Source organism: Enhydra lutris, unplaced genomic scaffold (genome assembly GCF_002288905.1).
Source record: "Enhydra lutris kenyoni isolate GAN:26980312 unplaced genomic scaffold, ASM228890v2 scaffoldscaffold9, whole genome shotgun sequence".
In the NCBI taxonomy this organism is placed as follows: Eukaryota; Metazoa; Chordata; class Mammalia; order Carnivora; family Mustelidae; genus Enhydra; species Enhydra lutris.
Genome location: NW_019154093.1, coordinates 57,630,818 through 57,646,917, shown reverse-complemented (window position 1 = coordinate 57,646,917; position 16,100 = coordinate 57,630,818). Strand labels below are relative to the sequence as shown.

Below are 16,100 nucleotides of genomic sequence, written 5' to 3'. Positions count from 1 at the left end.
GGTACCAGTTACAAAGACTGGGGTATAACTAGGTATACTCTAGAGTTTTCCAATTTGGTGCCTTTGATTTTGTGATCCTACTCCTCCTCCTCTCTAAGAAGAGAATTGTTACTCCATGACTAACAGCTTTGTTAGCTTTATAATTTTATATGCATTTTGGGGACATTAAAAAATATGTAACAGGTAAAAAAAAATACGTAACAGGTTATCAGGGGTTGTCTCATTATTTCTTAGAACAAAGATCTCCAACTATTTTGTGAGAAAGTGCTTTATTATTTCCTTGAAGTTTGAAATCAGTGGGATAGCAAAGGACTGACCAGTCCTGGGAACTGCGGTGAAGATGGGGATTAGCTGGTGGAAGAAAGTAAGGTCAAATTAGAGGAGGGGTTCTTGACATTAAGGTTCACGTTTCTACTGAAGTCCTAGCAAACCAGATGCTGTACCCATCTCAAAAAGATGAGTTCTAAAGTGGGAAGGAGGTTCCATATAACATTTGGGAAATAACAACTTAGAGAAATTTTGAAGTTAGATTAAACGATTAAGAAAATTTTCATTATATTTGAAAAAGTCTTTCTGACTTTCTAGAATATTGTCAATCAGGCATCATTTGCTTCTATCTTTTCCAAGTTGTTGAACACTAATGTGTTTTTTATACTAACTCAGTATGGCTGAAGAGAAGGAAGCAAAAATTGCCCAGCAAAATTCATACACTAGAAAATGGGAGAATCTAAATGAAAAAGAAAATCTACATTCTTCCTGAGCACCAGGAAAAGAATGATGAATACAAATTGATTTTTCAACGACATTTATAAAAAATTAAAATTCAGGAAAAGTTTCGAGGGAAAATGAACATGAAGGAATTATTAATACTAGGAGTTATATCTTAAGAATGAATAAGAGATATTTTCAAGGATAGTTAAAGGTATGGAAAAAGAAATAGTGTAATATCCCCACCAGTAATATATGTGCCCTAGGCAAGACGGTAATATTTTGGAATTTTATACTTCTGATAGTATCTCCTATTTCGGGGTTTGGTTAAATTCATTTGTGAGTGTAAGAATTTTAAATTCCAGTTTCCTGAAGCATAAAGAAACAGAGAAGGTGCAAAAATAGAAGTGAACTTGAAGAACAAAATCAAAGTAAATGTGGCTAGAGAGTTGTCAGCAAGAGGAGAATGGTAGGAAATTAAATGGGACAGGTAGACTGTGGTCAAGTCAGATAGGTAAGGGAGTTTGGTCATGGTAGGAAATTTTCACTTTATACAGAATGCAATGGAAAGGAATTGGAAATTTTAGAAGAGTAAAATTATCTGGTTTCAGTACAGAAACATAGAACTCTCTTTCTAAGGTGGAAATGCTCAGAGAGCTGTAGCTTTATGAAGCAATATTCCCATCCATAAGTCATGTTGTCTTCTCTTCAAACATGTTACATGTTTATCATATAAAGTACCAAGTGATCATATCATATGATATATATCATATCATATCATAAAGTACCAAGTGATTCCTACTGTTACATGTAACAGTAGGAATCACTTGGTACTTTATGGATGGCATATGATAAAAATAAGTGTTGAATCATCTTGTGAACCAAAGAGTTTCTCTCTCTTCTATAAAGCAAATACATGTTTTATTTCATTTTGAAAAAGTAAATATAACAATTGAATAAATGTCACAGCCCAAATAATCCAACTGAAAAACTTTTTTAAAAAACTTCAAAAATTAGTTGTTAATCTGGATCTTTAAAACAGATTTTTTACTAATGTCGTTGAAAAGTTAAGTATAGATTTAGTGTAAAATGGATTGTTTAAAAACTGCTATTTGATTAATTTTCCACAGGTATAACATTGTCAAATGCAATGGTAAATGCAGGTTTGACCTCCTTTAAAAAAATAGAAGAAACAGATGCAAGGGAACTTGAACTGGTATTTAATATTCACTTATATCTAATGTTACCTGAATTTTATCTAAATTTTAAAGCCTACCTTTTGTATCTTTTTTTCTTCTAAAAATTTTTTTTCCTTCTCATAGTCATAAGTATTTTAACTTAAGGTTTTGAGAATAAGCATTATTAAAACTATTGATACTGAAAAGTATTTACTAAAAGAACTTCTAGCCTTGTGGTAAGAATATAATGATATAAATGTTTTTAGATTTTAAATAGACACCCCCCTTTTGGAACGCAAATAAAAGAAACAGTGATGTATCTGCCAAAATATGAACTTGAAGTGGAACAGGTAAATTTTTTTTAAAGGTATTTTCATTGTCTTTTCAGGAATAAAGCTACCCATAGCTGACTTGGAGCTGAATAAGAGTAGTAAGGTTATTTGTAACACTTTTTATGCCTATTCTTTTTTTAAAGATTGCAAGATATAGTGACACCATGGCAGAAATATTAGTGACCATTACATTAAGAAATTTTGAACAGCTACAAACTAAAAGAACAGCACCAGATTCTCACTATGTTACCTTAATCATAGGTGATGCAGATAATCAGCTGGTTTTTAAGCACAGAATTATGTAAGTATATGATTTCCACTTGATTCTATTTCTAAGCATATACTATAAAAGAAAAATTCTGCTGAGAAAGAGTAGCAAAATCACTGTGGGATTAATTAAATTACATTTTCCTCATGCTGTAATGGGGTAGTTTCTTGTCTGTTAAAGAAAGTATTAATATTGGGTCTGTTGTCAGTACCCAAATGAATAGTGTGAAATCTGTCACCATGGTTTGTTTTGTTTTGTTTGTTAACAAGTGAATAAATGACCTTTAGGAGTAGCTATAGCCCACTGTTGTTGAAGTTTCTTATTTTTTGCTTTTCTCCAGTCATTCACAACCTTACTACCCTTTCATTATCTTCCTCCTGCTCCTTCAGGATTTATCTAATATTTCCAAAATAAAATCCAGCAAACTACTATAGCTCCATTGTAGGATCAGGCAACCAGATCAAATATATAAAGAAGGTACCTTCCCTTACACCTGGTTCTCTAGCATGCCATTCTATTATTTTTACATTAGTCTTTTTTCTGATAGTGTTATTTCTCCCAGATGCCCTAGGCAAACTCTATAAGGTTAGCAGTTATAGGTATAACTAATATTTTTTGAGCTCTTCATAGGTTCCAGGTAATGAATTATTTAATCTTTGTATAGACAGGTGCTATCATTGTGTTAATAGAGGAAGAAATTGAGACAGAGAGTTTAATCAATTTGTCTAAGGTCTTATAGGTAGTTTATAGCAAAGTCTGGGTTTAAACCCAAGTAGTCTTACTCCAGAGCCTATGCTCCTAATTGTATTACTTTACTTATAAGTTCAGGTTTAGCAGTGACTCAGAAATGGGATTCTCCTCATTGTTGCCAGAGCACTGGAAGATATCTTCCCAAAATCATCTGTGCAAGGTTCCTAGAGGGACTACAGTGCCTAATAGAACATCCCTTTCACTGTTAACTGCTTTACTGCAGCAGCTATGACACATTTATAGAGAATATGTCATTGTACAAATCTTTGTTTTCCGTGATAAGTCCGAAGACAGTTTTGTATATATAAAGCTAAAATAAATTCAATCACAAAATTGGTTGCTGGTTTGTGATGTTATTGGATGCAGACTATTTTATGAATTTTAAAGATACTATTCAAGTTCTCACAAATTCGTGTAACTTATATATAGCCATTTGAAAGTGGTAGTGATGTAGGGGCAAGCTCATGGGTTGTTGATATCAACTATGTATTCAGGTGGACCTGAAATGAAGCAATTTAACTTGGAGTCAGCTGTTTGGCCAATGTGTAGTTAGAAAATTATGGTTGTGGTAGCCCCATTGACACTCCATTTCTTCCTCCTTAGAATTTGCAGCAAGTAATTTTCAGTACTGACTTTAGTTTACTACCAGATAGGACCTATGTAAGGGTCAGTCTGCCCTTGATGATTAATATATTATTTCATTAAGTATTCCAATTACAATTTAAATGATGTTATTCTTTTTCAGGGATTCTGTTTTGCTAAAAGCTGGAAATTGGACTAAAAAGATTGATGTGAAGAGAGCTTTTAATTCTGAAGATCTCAGCATAAATCTAATTAGTTCTGAATATGGTAAGTTCATCGAAGTAATGAACACATAAATGTAAAGAATATGATAGCATTTAAAAATTTCCTTCATGCTGAAACAGAAAAGCAGTTTAAATGATATTGTGTAAAAATAATCTATTTAAATAATATGAGTAATTTTAAAGGAAGTTTCATATATTCAGATAAGTGAAAGATAGCATGGACTAAGATAACAAAATTAAAATTGTATCTGTTCATTTATAAGTATTTTATTTTCCAAGATAATAAAATTTCAATTGTTATAGGAACATTGATTTTTATTTTTATGATGATAAATGTATAAATTTTAACTTATTTTTTTTATTTAATTTAATTTTTTCAGTGTTCCATGATTCATTGTTTATGCACCACACCCAGTGCTCCATGCAATACATGCCCTCCTTAATACCACCACCAGGCTCACCTAACCCACCACCCCCCTTAACTTGTTATATTTTTTAACTCTTGTTTTTTTATATATATTTTTATTTCCTGGACTTGTTAGCTCTTTTATTTCAAAAGGTATAGAAATGTGAAAGATATAAAAACAAATAAATGATCTCCTGGCTAGATTTATAGGACTTAAGTACTTGTATACTCTTTTCATTTTTCTAGTTGGACTCGATATTCAGCAGAAATTTACAGTCTTTTACTTAGGACCGAAGAGGCTTGAAAATCAAATAGTAATGCGAAAAAAATCAGAAACAGAGATTTCCCATTCTAAACATTCAAATAGATCTACGATAGCAGGACCCAATAAAGGTAAATAGCTATATTTATTACTGTATTGCATTAAAGCAAAGTTATAGCTAGGGAGGAGTATCAGTGTTATAGTACTGCTTCATTCAAGATGTAGATACTTGGGAATTAGATGTTTAAGCTTCATAATAATTACATTAATAATATATAGTAGGATTTCTTATAAATAATATTTGTCAAATTGGTTTGATATTTGGAGCACAGTTTATTTGACTAGTTTTTGATATACAGTGCCCCTTTTTTTCTAAAAGCCATTGTTGGAGAAGAGCAAATGATATATAAGACTTTATAGATTTGATGAGGCAAATCAGGTGACAGTGAACGTAAGAATTTTTTGTTACAGAATATTTCAAAGATACACAAAACTGGACAGATCTGTATAATGAACCCTTATGCACTCATTACCTACCTTAAACAATGTTCAACTCATGGCTTATATTGTTTCATCTGTACCTCTCTTCAGTTTTCCCCTTCTATATTTTAAAGAAAATCATGTTATATCCTCTGTAAATGTTTCAGTGTATATTTGTATATGGTGAGGATTTAAGAAAAAACATAAATATACTACTCTTACATATAAAAAGCTAATAGTAACTAATATCATCCAATACTGAGTTAATATTCAGCTTGCTAATTACCTTATATGTAAGGGGAGTAACTAAGAGGTACTGAGGAATGTGAAAGCAGTAGCTCCTATCAAAGTAACCTAGACAGTTGTGCTTTCTGAATTGGTAGTTAAAATAAACAGTAACTTCAGAATTCAGAGATTTATTATAATTATAATAATTATATATATTATTAATATATAATTTTATAATTATATTAATTATATATAATTAATAATTATAATTAAATAATTATAATAATTCAGAGAATTATTCTGTGAACCCATGAACACTCATCTCCACCTCTTTAAAGAACACAGAGTAGGGTGCCTGAGTGGCTCAGTTGATTAAGCATCTGTCTTTGGCTCAGGTTATGGTCTCACATATGAGCCCACATCAGGGCTCCCTGCTCAGCAAGGAGTCTTCTCCCTCTCCCTCTGCCCATCTGCCTGCTCATATCTCTCATGTGCTCTTTCTCTCAAATAACTAAGGTCTTTAGAAAAGTGGGGGGGCACCTGGGTGGCTCAGTAGGTTAAGCCTCTGTCTTCGGCTCGGGTCATGATCTCAGGGTCCTGGGATCAAGCTCCACATCGGCTCTCCTCTCAGTGGGAAGCCTGCTTCCCCCTCTCTCTCTGTCTGCCTCTCTGCCTACTTGTGATCTCTCTCTCTCTCTCTCTCTGTCAAATAAATAAATAAATAAATCTTTAAAAAAATAAAAAATAAAATTAATTAAAAAAAAAAACACAGAAGAGCTCCCATTTCTGGGTAGGATGCAGTAGTTTGTGGCAGGCCAGTGTACCAACAGTAACAACTATAAAGCCTACCTAAGTTATAAATATTACAATTTTTAGGACATCAGTGAAAGCAGACTAAAGGAACTAAAATTCCAGAGGGAGAACCATTTCAGGGCTGAGGAGTCAAGGACCTGTAGGCTCTTAATTAAAAGCCTAAGTATGCTATGCTCTCAAAAGGGATTTATGTGATCAGCCACTCACCATGTTTGCCTAACACAGGAAAAAAGAAACCTTCTTTGGTGTAATATAATATAATTTGGAATTTACAGATACAATGTTTGCCGTATAATAAACACTGACAACACATTCACAGAGGCAAGACCATATGACTTATAATTAACAATATAAAGGGAGTAAAACACTCTGTAGATGATTCAAATAAGAGAGCTAGCATTTAAAGATTCTAAAATAACTATGATTAGTATTTTCAAAAAATAAAAGGAAAAAAAATGTATGAAAGGCTGAGAAGTTTCACCAGAAAATTATAATCCACACAGAGATTTAAATGGACTTTCCTGAATTGAAAAATACATTATCTGAAGTGAAAAACTTATTGGTAGGTTTAATAATGGATTGGAGGGGCGCCTGGGTGGCTCAGTGGGTTAAGTAAGCGTCTGCCTTTGGCTCAGGTCATGATCTCAGGGTCTTGGGATTGAGCCCCACATCGGTCTCTCTGCTTGGCAGGGAGCCTGCTTCCCCTTCTCTCTCTCTCTGCCTGCCTCTCTGCCTACTTGTGATCTCTGTCTGTCGAATAAGTAAATAAAATCTTAAAAAAAAATTATGGATTGGATATAGCCAAACTCAGGATCTGTGAACTGTTAAACATAGCAAGAAAAAATATTCAAATTAAATCCCAGAGATAAGAGAATGGAAAGAACACAAAAAAGCATAATACTCAAAAAGTTCTAAAATATGCATAATTAAAATCTCTGAAGCAGAGAAGGAAAAGAATGGGGCAAATGTAATATTCAGAGACAATGGCCGAGAACATTCCAAAATAATGAAAGACATCAACTCATAGATTCAGAATTTTAGCAAACCCTAGGAGGTAAATGCACAGAAAACCACAACTGGGCACATTGTAGCAAAACTGCTGAAAATCTTAAAAGCAGACATGGAAAAATGAAATATTACCTTCAAAGGAGGAACAGTGAAACTGACAGCTGGTTTATCAACTGTGATGATAGAAACAGAAGATAATGGACCAACAGCTTCAAAATGTATTAAAATGATGCTAACCTGGATTTCTGTGCCCAGTGAAAGTATCTTTAAAAATAAAAGTGAAATAGAGATATTTTGAGGAAAAACAAAACAAAACTGAAGCACTCCAACACAATCACTAGATTTATTGGCCTTCAGTAAAAGAGATACTAAAGGGAGTTCCTTAAAGGAAAATGACCACAGATGAAGGTGCAGAAATGCTGGAGGGAATGAAAAACAGTAGAAAGGGCAAATAAATGGCTAAATTTACTATTATAAATTAAACTCAATTGGCTATTGTACAGCAGTAATTGAAATGACTTGTAGAGTTTTAAATATATGTAGAATTAAAATCAGAAATGCTCTTACCTCAGGACTATAACACATCAAATATAAGGAATATAGAAAGACAGAAATAATAAAGAGAAAAGCAGAAGTGAATGAAATATAGAATGTAATGTACAACAGAAAAATCAACAAAGCTAAGATTTGGTTCTTTGAAATGATTAATAAATTTAAGAAGCCCTTATCAAGACTGATAAAGAGATAAATACAAATTAACAATAGTAGGAATGAAAAAGGGGATACCACTACAGACATCAAAAAGAAAAGCTATTGTGAATTATTTTATATCAATAAATTTGACATAATTTGGGTAAAAATGAACAAACCCTCGAGAAGCAAAACTTACTGACAGAAAAAATAGAAAATTTTAGTGGTCTGATACTAGTAATGAAATTGAAGCAATTAAAAATCTTTCCACAAAGAAATCCAGAGCATCAGGTGATTTCACTGGTGAATTTCCCCAAACATTTAGGAAAAAATAGTATCAAACTTACCCAAACTTTTTCGGAGAATAGAAAAAGAAAAAATAGTTTCTAATGCTGTAATTTTTTTGAACAGAGCCAACACAGGGATCTTGATTTCAAGACCTGACAAGGACATTAATAGAAAGGGAAATTATTCACCAGTGTATGTCATGGAAATAGCTCCAGACGTTCATAACAAAATATTAGCAAGTAGAATCCAGCCATATATTTAAAAGTCATACTACAGTACAATTAAGTATGGCTTATTCCATGTATGTAAGAGTGCCTTAGCATTCAAGGATGGATCAGTGTATTTCACTACATTAACAGAAAAAAAAAACCACCCATGTGATCCTCTTGATAGAGGTCAAAGAAATTTGACAAAAATTCAGTGCTCATTTTTTATTAAAAAAATATATATATATAACAAATGTGGACAGTAGTGAAATAGTTTAAAAACTTTCCTATTTAGATGGAGAATGACACAAGAATGTTCTCTATTACTATATCTATTTAACATTATGCTAGAAGTCCTAGTCAGTACAGTTATATAATAAAAAGAAATAAAAGTGATAAGGAGTGGGAAGAAAGAAATAAGCTGTTGTTACTTGAAAGCAACATGATTATAGGGACACCTGAGTGGCTCAGTCAGGTAAGTATCTGCCTTCTGCTCAGGTCATAATCCCGGTCCTGGGATCAAGTCCACATCAGGCTCCTTAATCAGTGGGGAGCCTGCTTCTCCCTCTCCATCTGCCCACTTTTCCCCCTGCTTATGCTCGTTCTCTCTCCCTCTCTCTCTCTGTGTGTGTGTGTGTGTGTGTGTGTGTGTGTGTGTGTGTGTTAAATAAATAAGTAAAAGTCGAAAAAAAAGAAAGATGCTTATATACCTAGAAAATCCAAAAAACTGTAGACACACTGTTAGAATTAATATATAAAATTGGAAATATCACTGGATACAGAGTCAATATAAAAAAACTACAATAGCACTAAAAAGAATAGGGTATCTAAGAATACATTTAATAAAATTAGTGCAAGATGTGAACACAGGAAATTACAAAACATCACTGAGAGAAATTAAAGAAGACCTAAATAAATGGAAAGATATCCTATGTCCACGGATTGGAAGTCTTCATATTGTTAAGGTGGCAAAATTCCAAATCAATTCAAAGCTAGCAAAATCCTAACTCTGCTTTGGCAGAAATTCACAAACTGATTTTAAAATTCATATGGGAAGAGGGAGACAGGCGGTGGAAGATTAGGGAACCTTGTTTCACCTGGTCCCTTGAATTTAGCTAGATAACTATCATACCATTCTGAACACCTATGAATTCAACCTGAGATGTAAGAAAAGAATCGCTGGAATTCTACAAATAGAAAAGCAACCAAAAAAACTACCTTTTTGCAAGGTAGGCTGAGAAGTGAATCCGAGGGGATGTATCAGGAGATAAATGGGAGTGGGAGGGAGCCTCCATATGCCAGCTTCTGGAAAGTGATATAGCCCCAGAGCACAAAATCAGAATCTAGAAGTCTGCTCTAGTAAGAGACGTCCTTGCCTGATAGGTGCTCAGGTGGCAAAGTGGGGCAGAATTCTAGGTGGGACAGTGTCGTCTCAGGATTCCCTGGCTCACAGAAAAAATGGGGGTGCCTGAGCCAGCAGAGTTCCCAAGCACTGGAGTGGGGAAGTTGATTACAGCCAGTGAGACCAGGAGGGGGCTCTCAGTTCTTTTTGTCATAAACCATGAACCACAGCACAAAAGGGCAGAAATGTCGTGACCCTCTGCCTTCCCTGGGAGGATCAGTACAGGTGCAGGCTGCAGGAGTCTAGAATTTGGCACACACAAAAGTGAAGACTGCTTATCCCTGAGGGTTTACTGAGGAGAGGGAGCTGTGATCTTTCAGCTCCGGGGCTGGAGATCAGGGCCCAGCCACTTTTATTTTCATCCTCTAAAGAGATGTAGAAAGCCTTCAGGAAACAAAGTTACATAGATCAACCAGAAGCAGCTTTTACTGAGCCTGGACCCCTGGCAAGGGCGGTGCAACTCCACCCATTCAAAGATACCTAAGAATTAGTGCAGCAGGCCCTTCCTCCAGAAGACCAGCTGGAACATCAAGCCAACACCAAGTTTACAGAGCACACAGGACTGCAAAAGTCCAGTGATAGGGGAAATTAGTATATAGAATTTGAGGTTTTTTTCTCATGGTTCATTTATCTTTCAGTTTATAATTTCCTTTTTCAACTGGTTTCTTATTTTATCAACTCTTTGTTTTTAAGTCTTTTTTAACTTTCTTTTTTACATTTACATATTATATGTGTAGTCTTCACTTTTGGCTTCCTTTCACTGTATATATATATATATATATAAGTTTTGCTTTCTTTACAATTTTGGGATTTAGTGTCTTCTAACAGACCAAAATACACCCAGGACCAAGTGGATCACCCTGTTTGTCCACCTGGGAGATTATATCCGCCCCCCCCTTATTTATTTATTTTTTTTTTCCTTTTCTTTTTTGGTTTCTGACCTCTTTGGATTTTCCTAGTATATATTTTGCTTGGGTCGTGGTTGATATTTTTAATTTTGTTTTCTCATTCATCCGTTCTCCTCTGGGCAAATGACTAGGAGGAGGAATTCACAGCCAAGGAAAGAATCAGTGGTAATACTCTCTGCCACAGATCTAATCAATATGGATATAAGTAAAATATCAGAGCTGGAATTCAGGATAAAAATTATAAACTTACTAGTTGGGCTTGAAAAAAGTAGAAGAGACATTAGAGAATCTCTTAGTGCAGATATAAAATCTAATCAGGCCAAAATTAAAAATGCTTTAACTGAGATGCAGGCTAAATTGGATGCTCTAACAACTAGGGTCAATGAAGCAGAAGAAAGAGTGACATAGAAGACAAGTTGATGGAAGGGAAAGAAGCTGAAGAAAACAGAGGAAAACAACTAATGGACTGTGAGGGGAGTCTTTGTGAAATCATAAAGCAAGACGTTAGGATTATTGGGGTCCCAGAGGAAGAAGAAAGAGTGAGAGAGGGACAGAAGGTATATTTGAGATAATCATAGATGAGAACGTCTCTAAGCTGGGGAAGGAAACAGGCATTCAAGTCCATGAAGTAGAGAGTACTCCCCTCAAAATCATTAAAAATAGATGAACACCCTGACACATATAATAGTGAAGCTTGCAAATTCCAGAGATAAAGTCCTGAAAGCAGCTCAAGACAAGAGGTTCTTAACTTACAGGGATAGGAACGTTAGGCTGGCAGGCCAGAAAGTGTTGGCTGATGTATTCAGCGTACTAAATGAGAAAAACATGCAGCTAAGAATACTTTATCCAACAAGGGTGTAATTTAGAATGGAAGGAGAGATAAAGAACTTCCAGGACAAACAGAAACTAAAAGAATTTGTGATCACTAAACCAGTCCCGCAAAAAATATTAAAGGGGATCCTTGAAGTGAAGAGAGAGCCCCAAAGTGACATTGACCAGAAAGAAGCAGAGACAATCTACAGAAACAGGGACTTTACAGGTAATGCAATGGCACTAAATTAATATTTTTCAGTAGTTACTTTGAATGTAAATGGGCTAAATGCTCTAATCAAAAGACACAGGGTATCAGATTGGATAAAAAAGCAAGACCCTTCCATATGCTATATCTACAAGAGACTCATTTTATTTTTTTTTTAATTTTTTATTTTTTATAAACATATATTTTTATCCCCAGGGGTATAGGTCTGTGAATCGCCAGGTTTACACACTTCACAGCACTCACCTTAGCACATACCCTCCCCAATGTCCATAACTCCACCCCCCCAACCCCCTCCCCCCAGCAACCCTCAGTTTGTTTTGTGAGATCAAGAGTCACTTATGGTTTGTCTCCCTCCCAATCCCATCTTTTCATTTATTCTTCTCCTACCCCCTTAACCCCCCATGTTGCATCTCCACTTCCTCATATCAGGGAGATCATATGATAGTTGTCTTTCTCCGATTGACTTATTTCGCTAAGCATGATACCCTCTAGTTCCATCCATGTCGTCGCAAATGGCAAGATTTCATTTCTTTTGATGGCTGCATAGTATTCCATTGTGTATATATACCACATCTACTTTATCCATTCATCTGTTGATGGACATCTAGGTTCTTTCCATAGTTTGACTATTGCAGACATTGCTCCTATAAACATTCGGGTGCACGTGCCCCTTCGGATCACTACATTTTTATCTTTAGGGTAAATACCCAGTAGTGCAATTGCTGGGTCCTAGGGTAGTTCTATTTTCAACATTTTGTGGAACCTCCATGCTGTTTTCCAGAGCGGTTTTACCAGCTTGCATTCCCACCAACAGTGTAGGGTTCCCCTTTCTCCGCACCCTTGCCAGCATCTGTCATTTCCTGACTTGTTAATTTTAGCCATTCTGACTGGTGTGAGGTGATATCTCATTGTGGTTTTGATTTGTATTTCACTGATGCCGAGTGATATGGAGCACTTTTTCATGTATCTGTTGGCCATCTGGATGTCTTCTTTGCAGAAATGTCTGTTCATGTCTTCTGCCCATTGCTTGATTGGATTATTTGTTCTCTGGGTGTTGAGTTTGCTAAGTTCTTTATAGATTTTGGACACTAGCCCTTTATCTGATATGTCGTTTGCAAATATCTTCTCCCATTCTGTCAGTTGTCTTTTGGTTTTGTTAACTGTTTCCTTTGCTGTGTAAAAGCTTTTGATCTTGATGAAATCCCAGTAGTTCATTTTTGCCCTTGTTTCCCTTGCCTTTGGCGATGTTCCTAGGAAGACGTTGCTGCGGCTGAGGTCGAAGAGGTTGCTGCCTGTGTTCTCCTCAAGGATTTTGATTGGATTCCTTTCTCACATTGAGGTCTTTCATCCATTTTGAGTCTATTTTAGTGTGTGGTCTAAGGAAATGGTCCAATTTCATTTTTCTGCATGTGGCTGTCCAATTTTCCAAACACATTTGTTGAAGAGGCTGTCTTTTTTCCATTGGACATTCTTTCCTGCTTTATCAAAGATTAGTTGGCCAGGAAGTTGAGGGTCTATTTCTGGGCTCTCTGTTCTGTTCCATTGACCTATGTGTCTGTTTTTGTGTCAGTACCATGCTGTCTTGATGATGACAGCTTTGTAATAGAGCTTGAAGTCCGGAATTGTGATACCACCAACTTTGGCTTTCTTTTTCAATATTCCTTTGGCTATTTGAGGTCTTTTCTGGTTCCATATACATTTTAGGATTATTTGTATATTGTATATTGAAAAAAATGGATGGTATTTTGATAGGAATTGCATTAAATGTGTAGATTGCTTTAGGTAGCATAGACATTTTCACAATGCTTATTCTTCCAATCCAGGAGCATGGAACATTTTTCCATTTCTTTGTGTCTTCCTCAGTTTCTTTCATGAGTACTTTATAGTATTCTGAGTATAGATTTTTAGCCTCTTTGGTTAGGTTTATTCCTAGGTATATAAAGGTTTTGGGTGCAGTTGTAAATGGGATCGACTCCTTAATTTCTCTTTCTTCTGTCTTGTTGTTGGTGTAGAGAAATGCAACTGATTTCTGTGCATTGATTTTGTATCCTGACACTTTACTGAATTCCTGTACAAGTTCTAGCAGTTTTGGAGTGAAGTCTTTTGGGTTTTCCACATATAGTATCATATCATCTGCGAAGAGTGATAGTTTGACTTCTTCTTTGCTGATTTGGATGCCTTTAATTTCCTTTTGTTGTCTGATTGCTGAGGCTAGGACTTCTAGTACTATATTGAATAGCAGTGGTGATAATGGACATCCCTGCCGTGTTCCTGACCTTAGCGGAAAAGCTTTCAGTTTTTCTCCATTGAGAATGATATTTGCGGTGGGTTTTTCATAGATGGCTTTGATAATATTGAGGTATGTGCCAAGAGACTCATTTTAGATCTAAAGACACTTCCAGACTGGAAGTAAGGGAGTGGAGAAATATTTATCATGCTAATAGACATCAAAAGAAAGCTGGGGTAGCAGTCTTCATATTAGACAAATTTGATATTAAACCAAAAACTGTAGTAAGGGATGAAGAGAGACATTATATCATACTCAAAGGGTCCATCCAAAAAAAAAAGATCTAATAATTATAAACAGTTATGGTCCTAAGTTGGGAGCAGCCAGTTATATAAACCAATTAATAATCAAATTAAAGAAGCATGTCAATAATAATACAGTAATAGTAGGGGACTTCAGCACCCAACTCACAGCAATGGACAGATCATCTAAGCAGAAGATCAACAAGGAAACAAGGGCTTTGAATGACACACTGGACCAGATGGACTTTGCAGATACATTCCATCTTAAAACAACAGAATATACATTTCTTCTCAAGTGCACATGGAATATTCTCCAGGATAGATCACATACTGGGTCATAAATCAGGTGTCAGTGGTACCAAAAGTTGGGATCATTCCCTGCATATTTTCAGAGCACAATGCTTTGAAACTTGAACTTAATCACAAGAGGAAATTTGTCAGTAATTCAAACACTTGGAGGTTAAAGAGCATCCTACTAAAGAATGAATTGGTCAACCAGGAAATTAAGAAGAATTTTTAAAATTCATGGAAACAAAGGAAAATGAAAAAAATAATATTTCAATGCCTTTGGGATATAGCAAAGGCAGTCCTAAGAGAGAAGATCTTAGAATACAAGCCTTTCTCAAAAAAATTTAAAAAGCCTCAAATACACAAGCTAACCTTACACCTAAAGGAGCTGGAGGAAGAACAGCAAACAAAGCCTAAACCAAGCAGAAGAAGAAAAATAATACATTAGCGTAGAAATCAATGAAATGGAAACCAAAAGAACAGTAGAACATGAAACTAGAAGCAGGCTCTTTGAAAGAATTGATAAGATCGGTAAACCCCTAGCCAGACTTATCAAAAAGAAAAGGGAAAGGACCCAAATTAATAAAATCATGAATGAAAGAGGAGAGATCATGACCAACACCAAAGAAATACAAACAATTTGAAGAACATATTATGAGCTACTATATGCCAATAAATTAGGCAGATGCATTCCTGGAAACTTATAAACTACCAAAACTGAAACAGGAAGAAGTAGAAAACCTAAACAGACCCATAACCAGTAAGGAAATTGAAGCAGTCATCAAAAATTTCACAACAAACAAGAGTCCGGGGCTAGATGGCTTCCCAGGGGAATTCTACCGAACATTAAAAGAATAAGCTGTTTCAAAAAAATAGAAAGGGATAAAAACTTCCAAACTCATATGAGACCAGCATTAGCTTTTTTTTTTTTTTTTTAATATTAGGTCAGCATTACTTTGATCCCAAAACCAGACAAAAAGCCCAACAAAAGGAGAATTATAGGCCAATATCCCTGAAGAACATGGGGCAAAAATTTTCACCAAGATACTAGCCAGTAGGATCCAATAGTATATTAAAAGGATTATTTACCACAACTAAGTGGGATTTATTTCTGGGCTGCAAGGATGATTCCACATTCACAAATCAATCAGCATGATACATCACGTTAATAATAATAATAATAATAAAGGACAAGAACTATATGGTCCTCTCAATTGATGCAGAAAAAACATTTGACAAAATACATCCTTTCTTGATTGAGATTCTCCACAGTGTAGGAATAGAGGGAACATACTTCAATATCATGAAAGCCATATACAAAAAGCTCACAACAATTAATCTTCTCAATGGGGAAAAACAGAGCTTTTCACCTAAGGTCAGGAACATGGCAGGGCTACCCACTCTCACCACTGTTGTTCAACATACAGTACCAGCCTCAGCACTCAGATAACAAAAAGAAGTAAAAGGCATTCAAGTTGGCAAAGAAGTCAAATTCTCTTTGCAGGTGACAT

At 35.2% G+C, this 16,100-nt stretch overlaps 1 protein-coding gene across 1 annotated transcript in view; it reads left to right on the top strand.

Annotated features, from left to right (window-relative positions):
- Positions 1-16,100, top strand: part of LOC111142922 (HFM1, ATP dependent DNA helicase homolog) — a 135,035-nt gene that overhangs the window by 69,008 nt on the left and 49,927 nt on the right. The window contains exons 24-28 of the mRNA XM_022496294.1: positions 1,839-1,924; positions 2,153-2,236; positions 2,362-2,519; positions 3,982-4,085; positions 4,695-4,841. Of these exons, the coding sequence (XP_022352002.1) occupies positions 1,839-1,924; positions 2,153-2,236; positions 2,362-2,519; positions 3,982-4,085; positions 4,695-4,841 (579 nt within the window). The remainder of the gene's footprint in view (positions 1-1,838; positions 1,925-2,152; positions 2,237-2,361; positions 2,520-3,981; positions 4,086-4,694; positions 4,842-16,100) is intronic.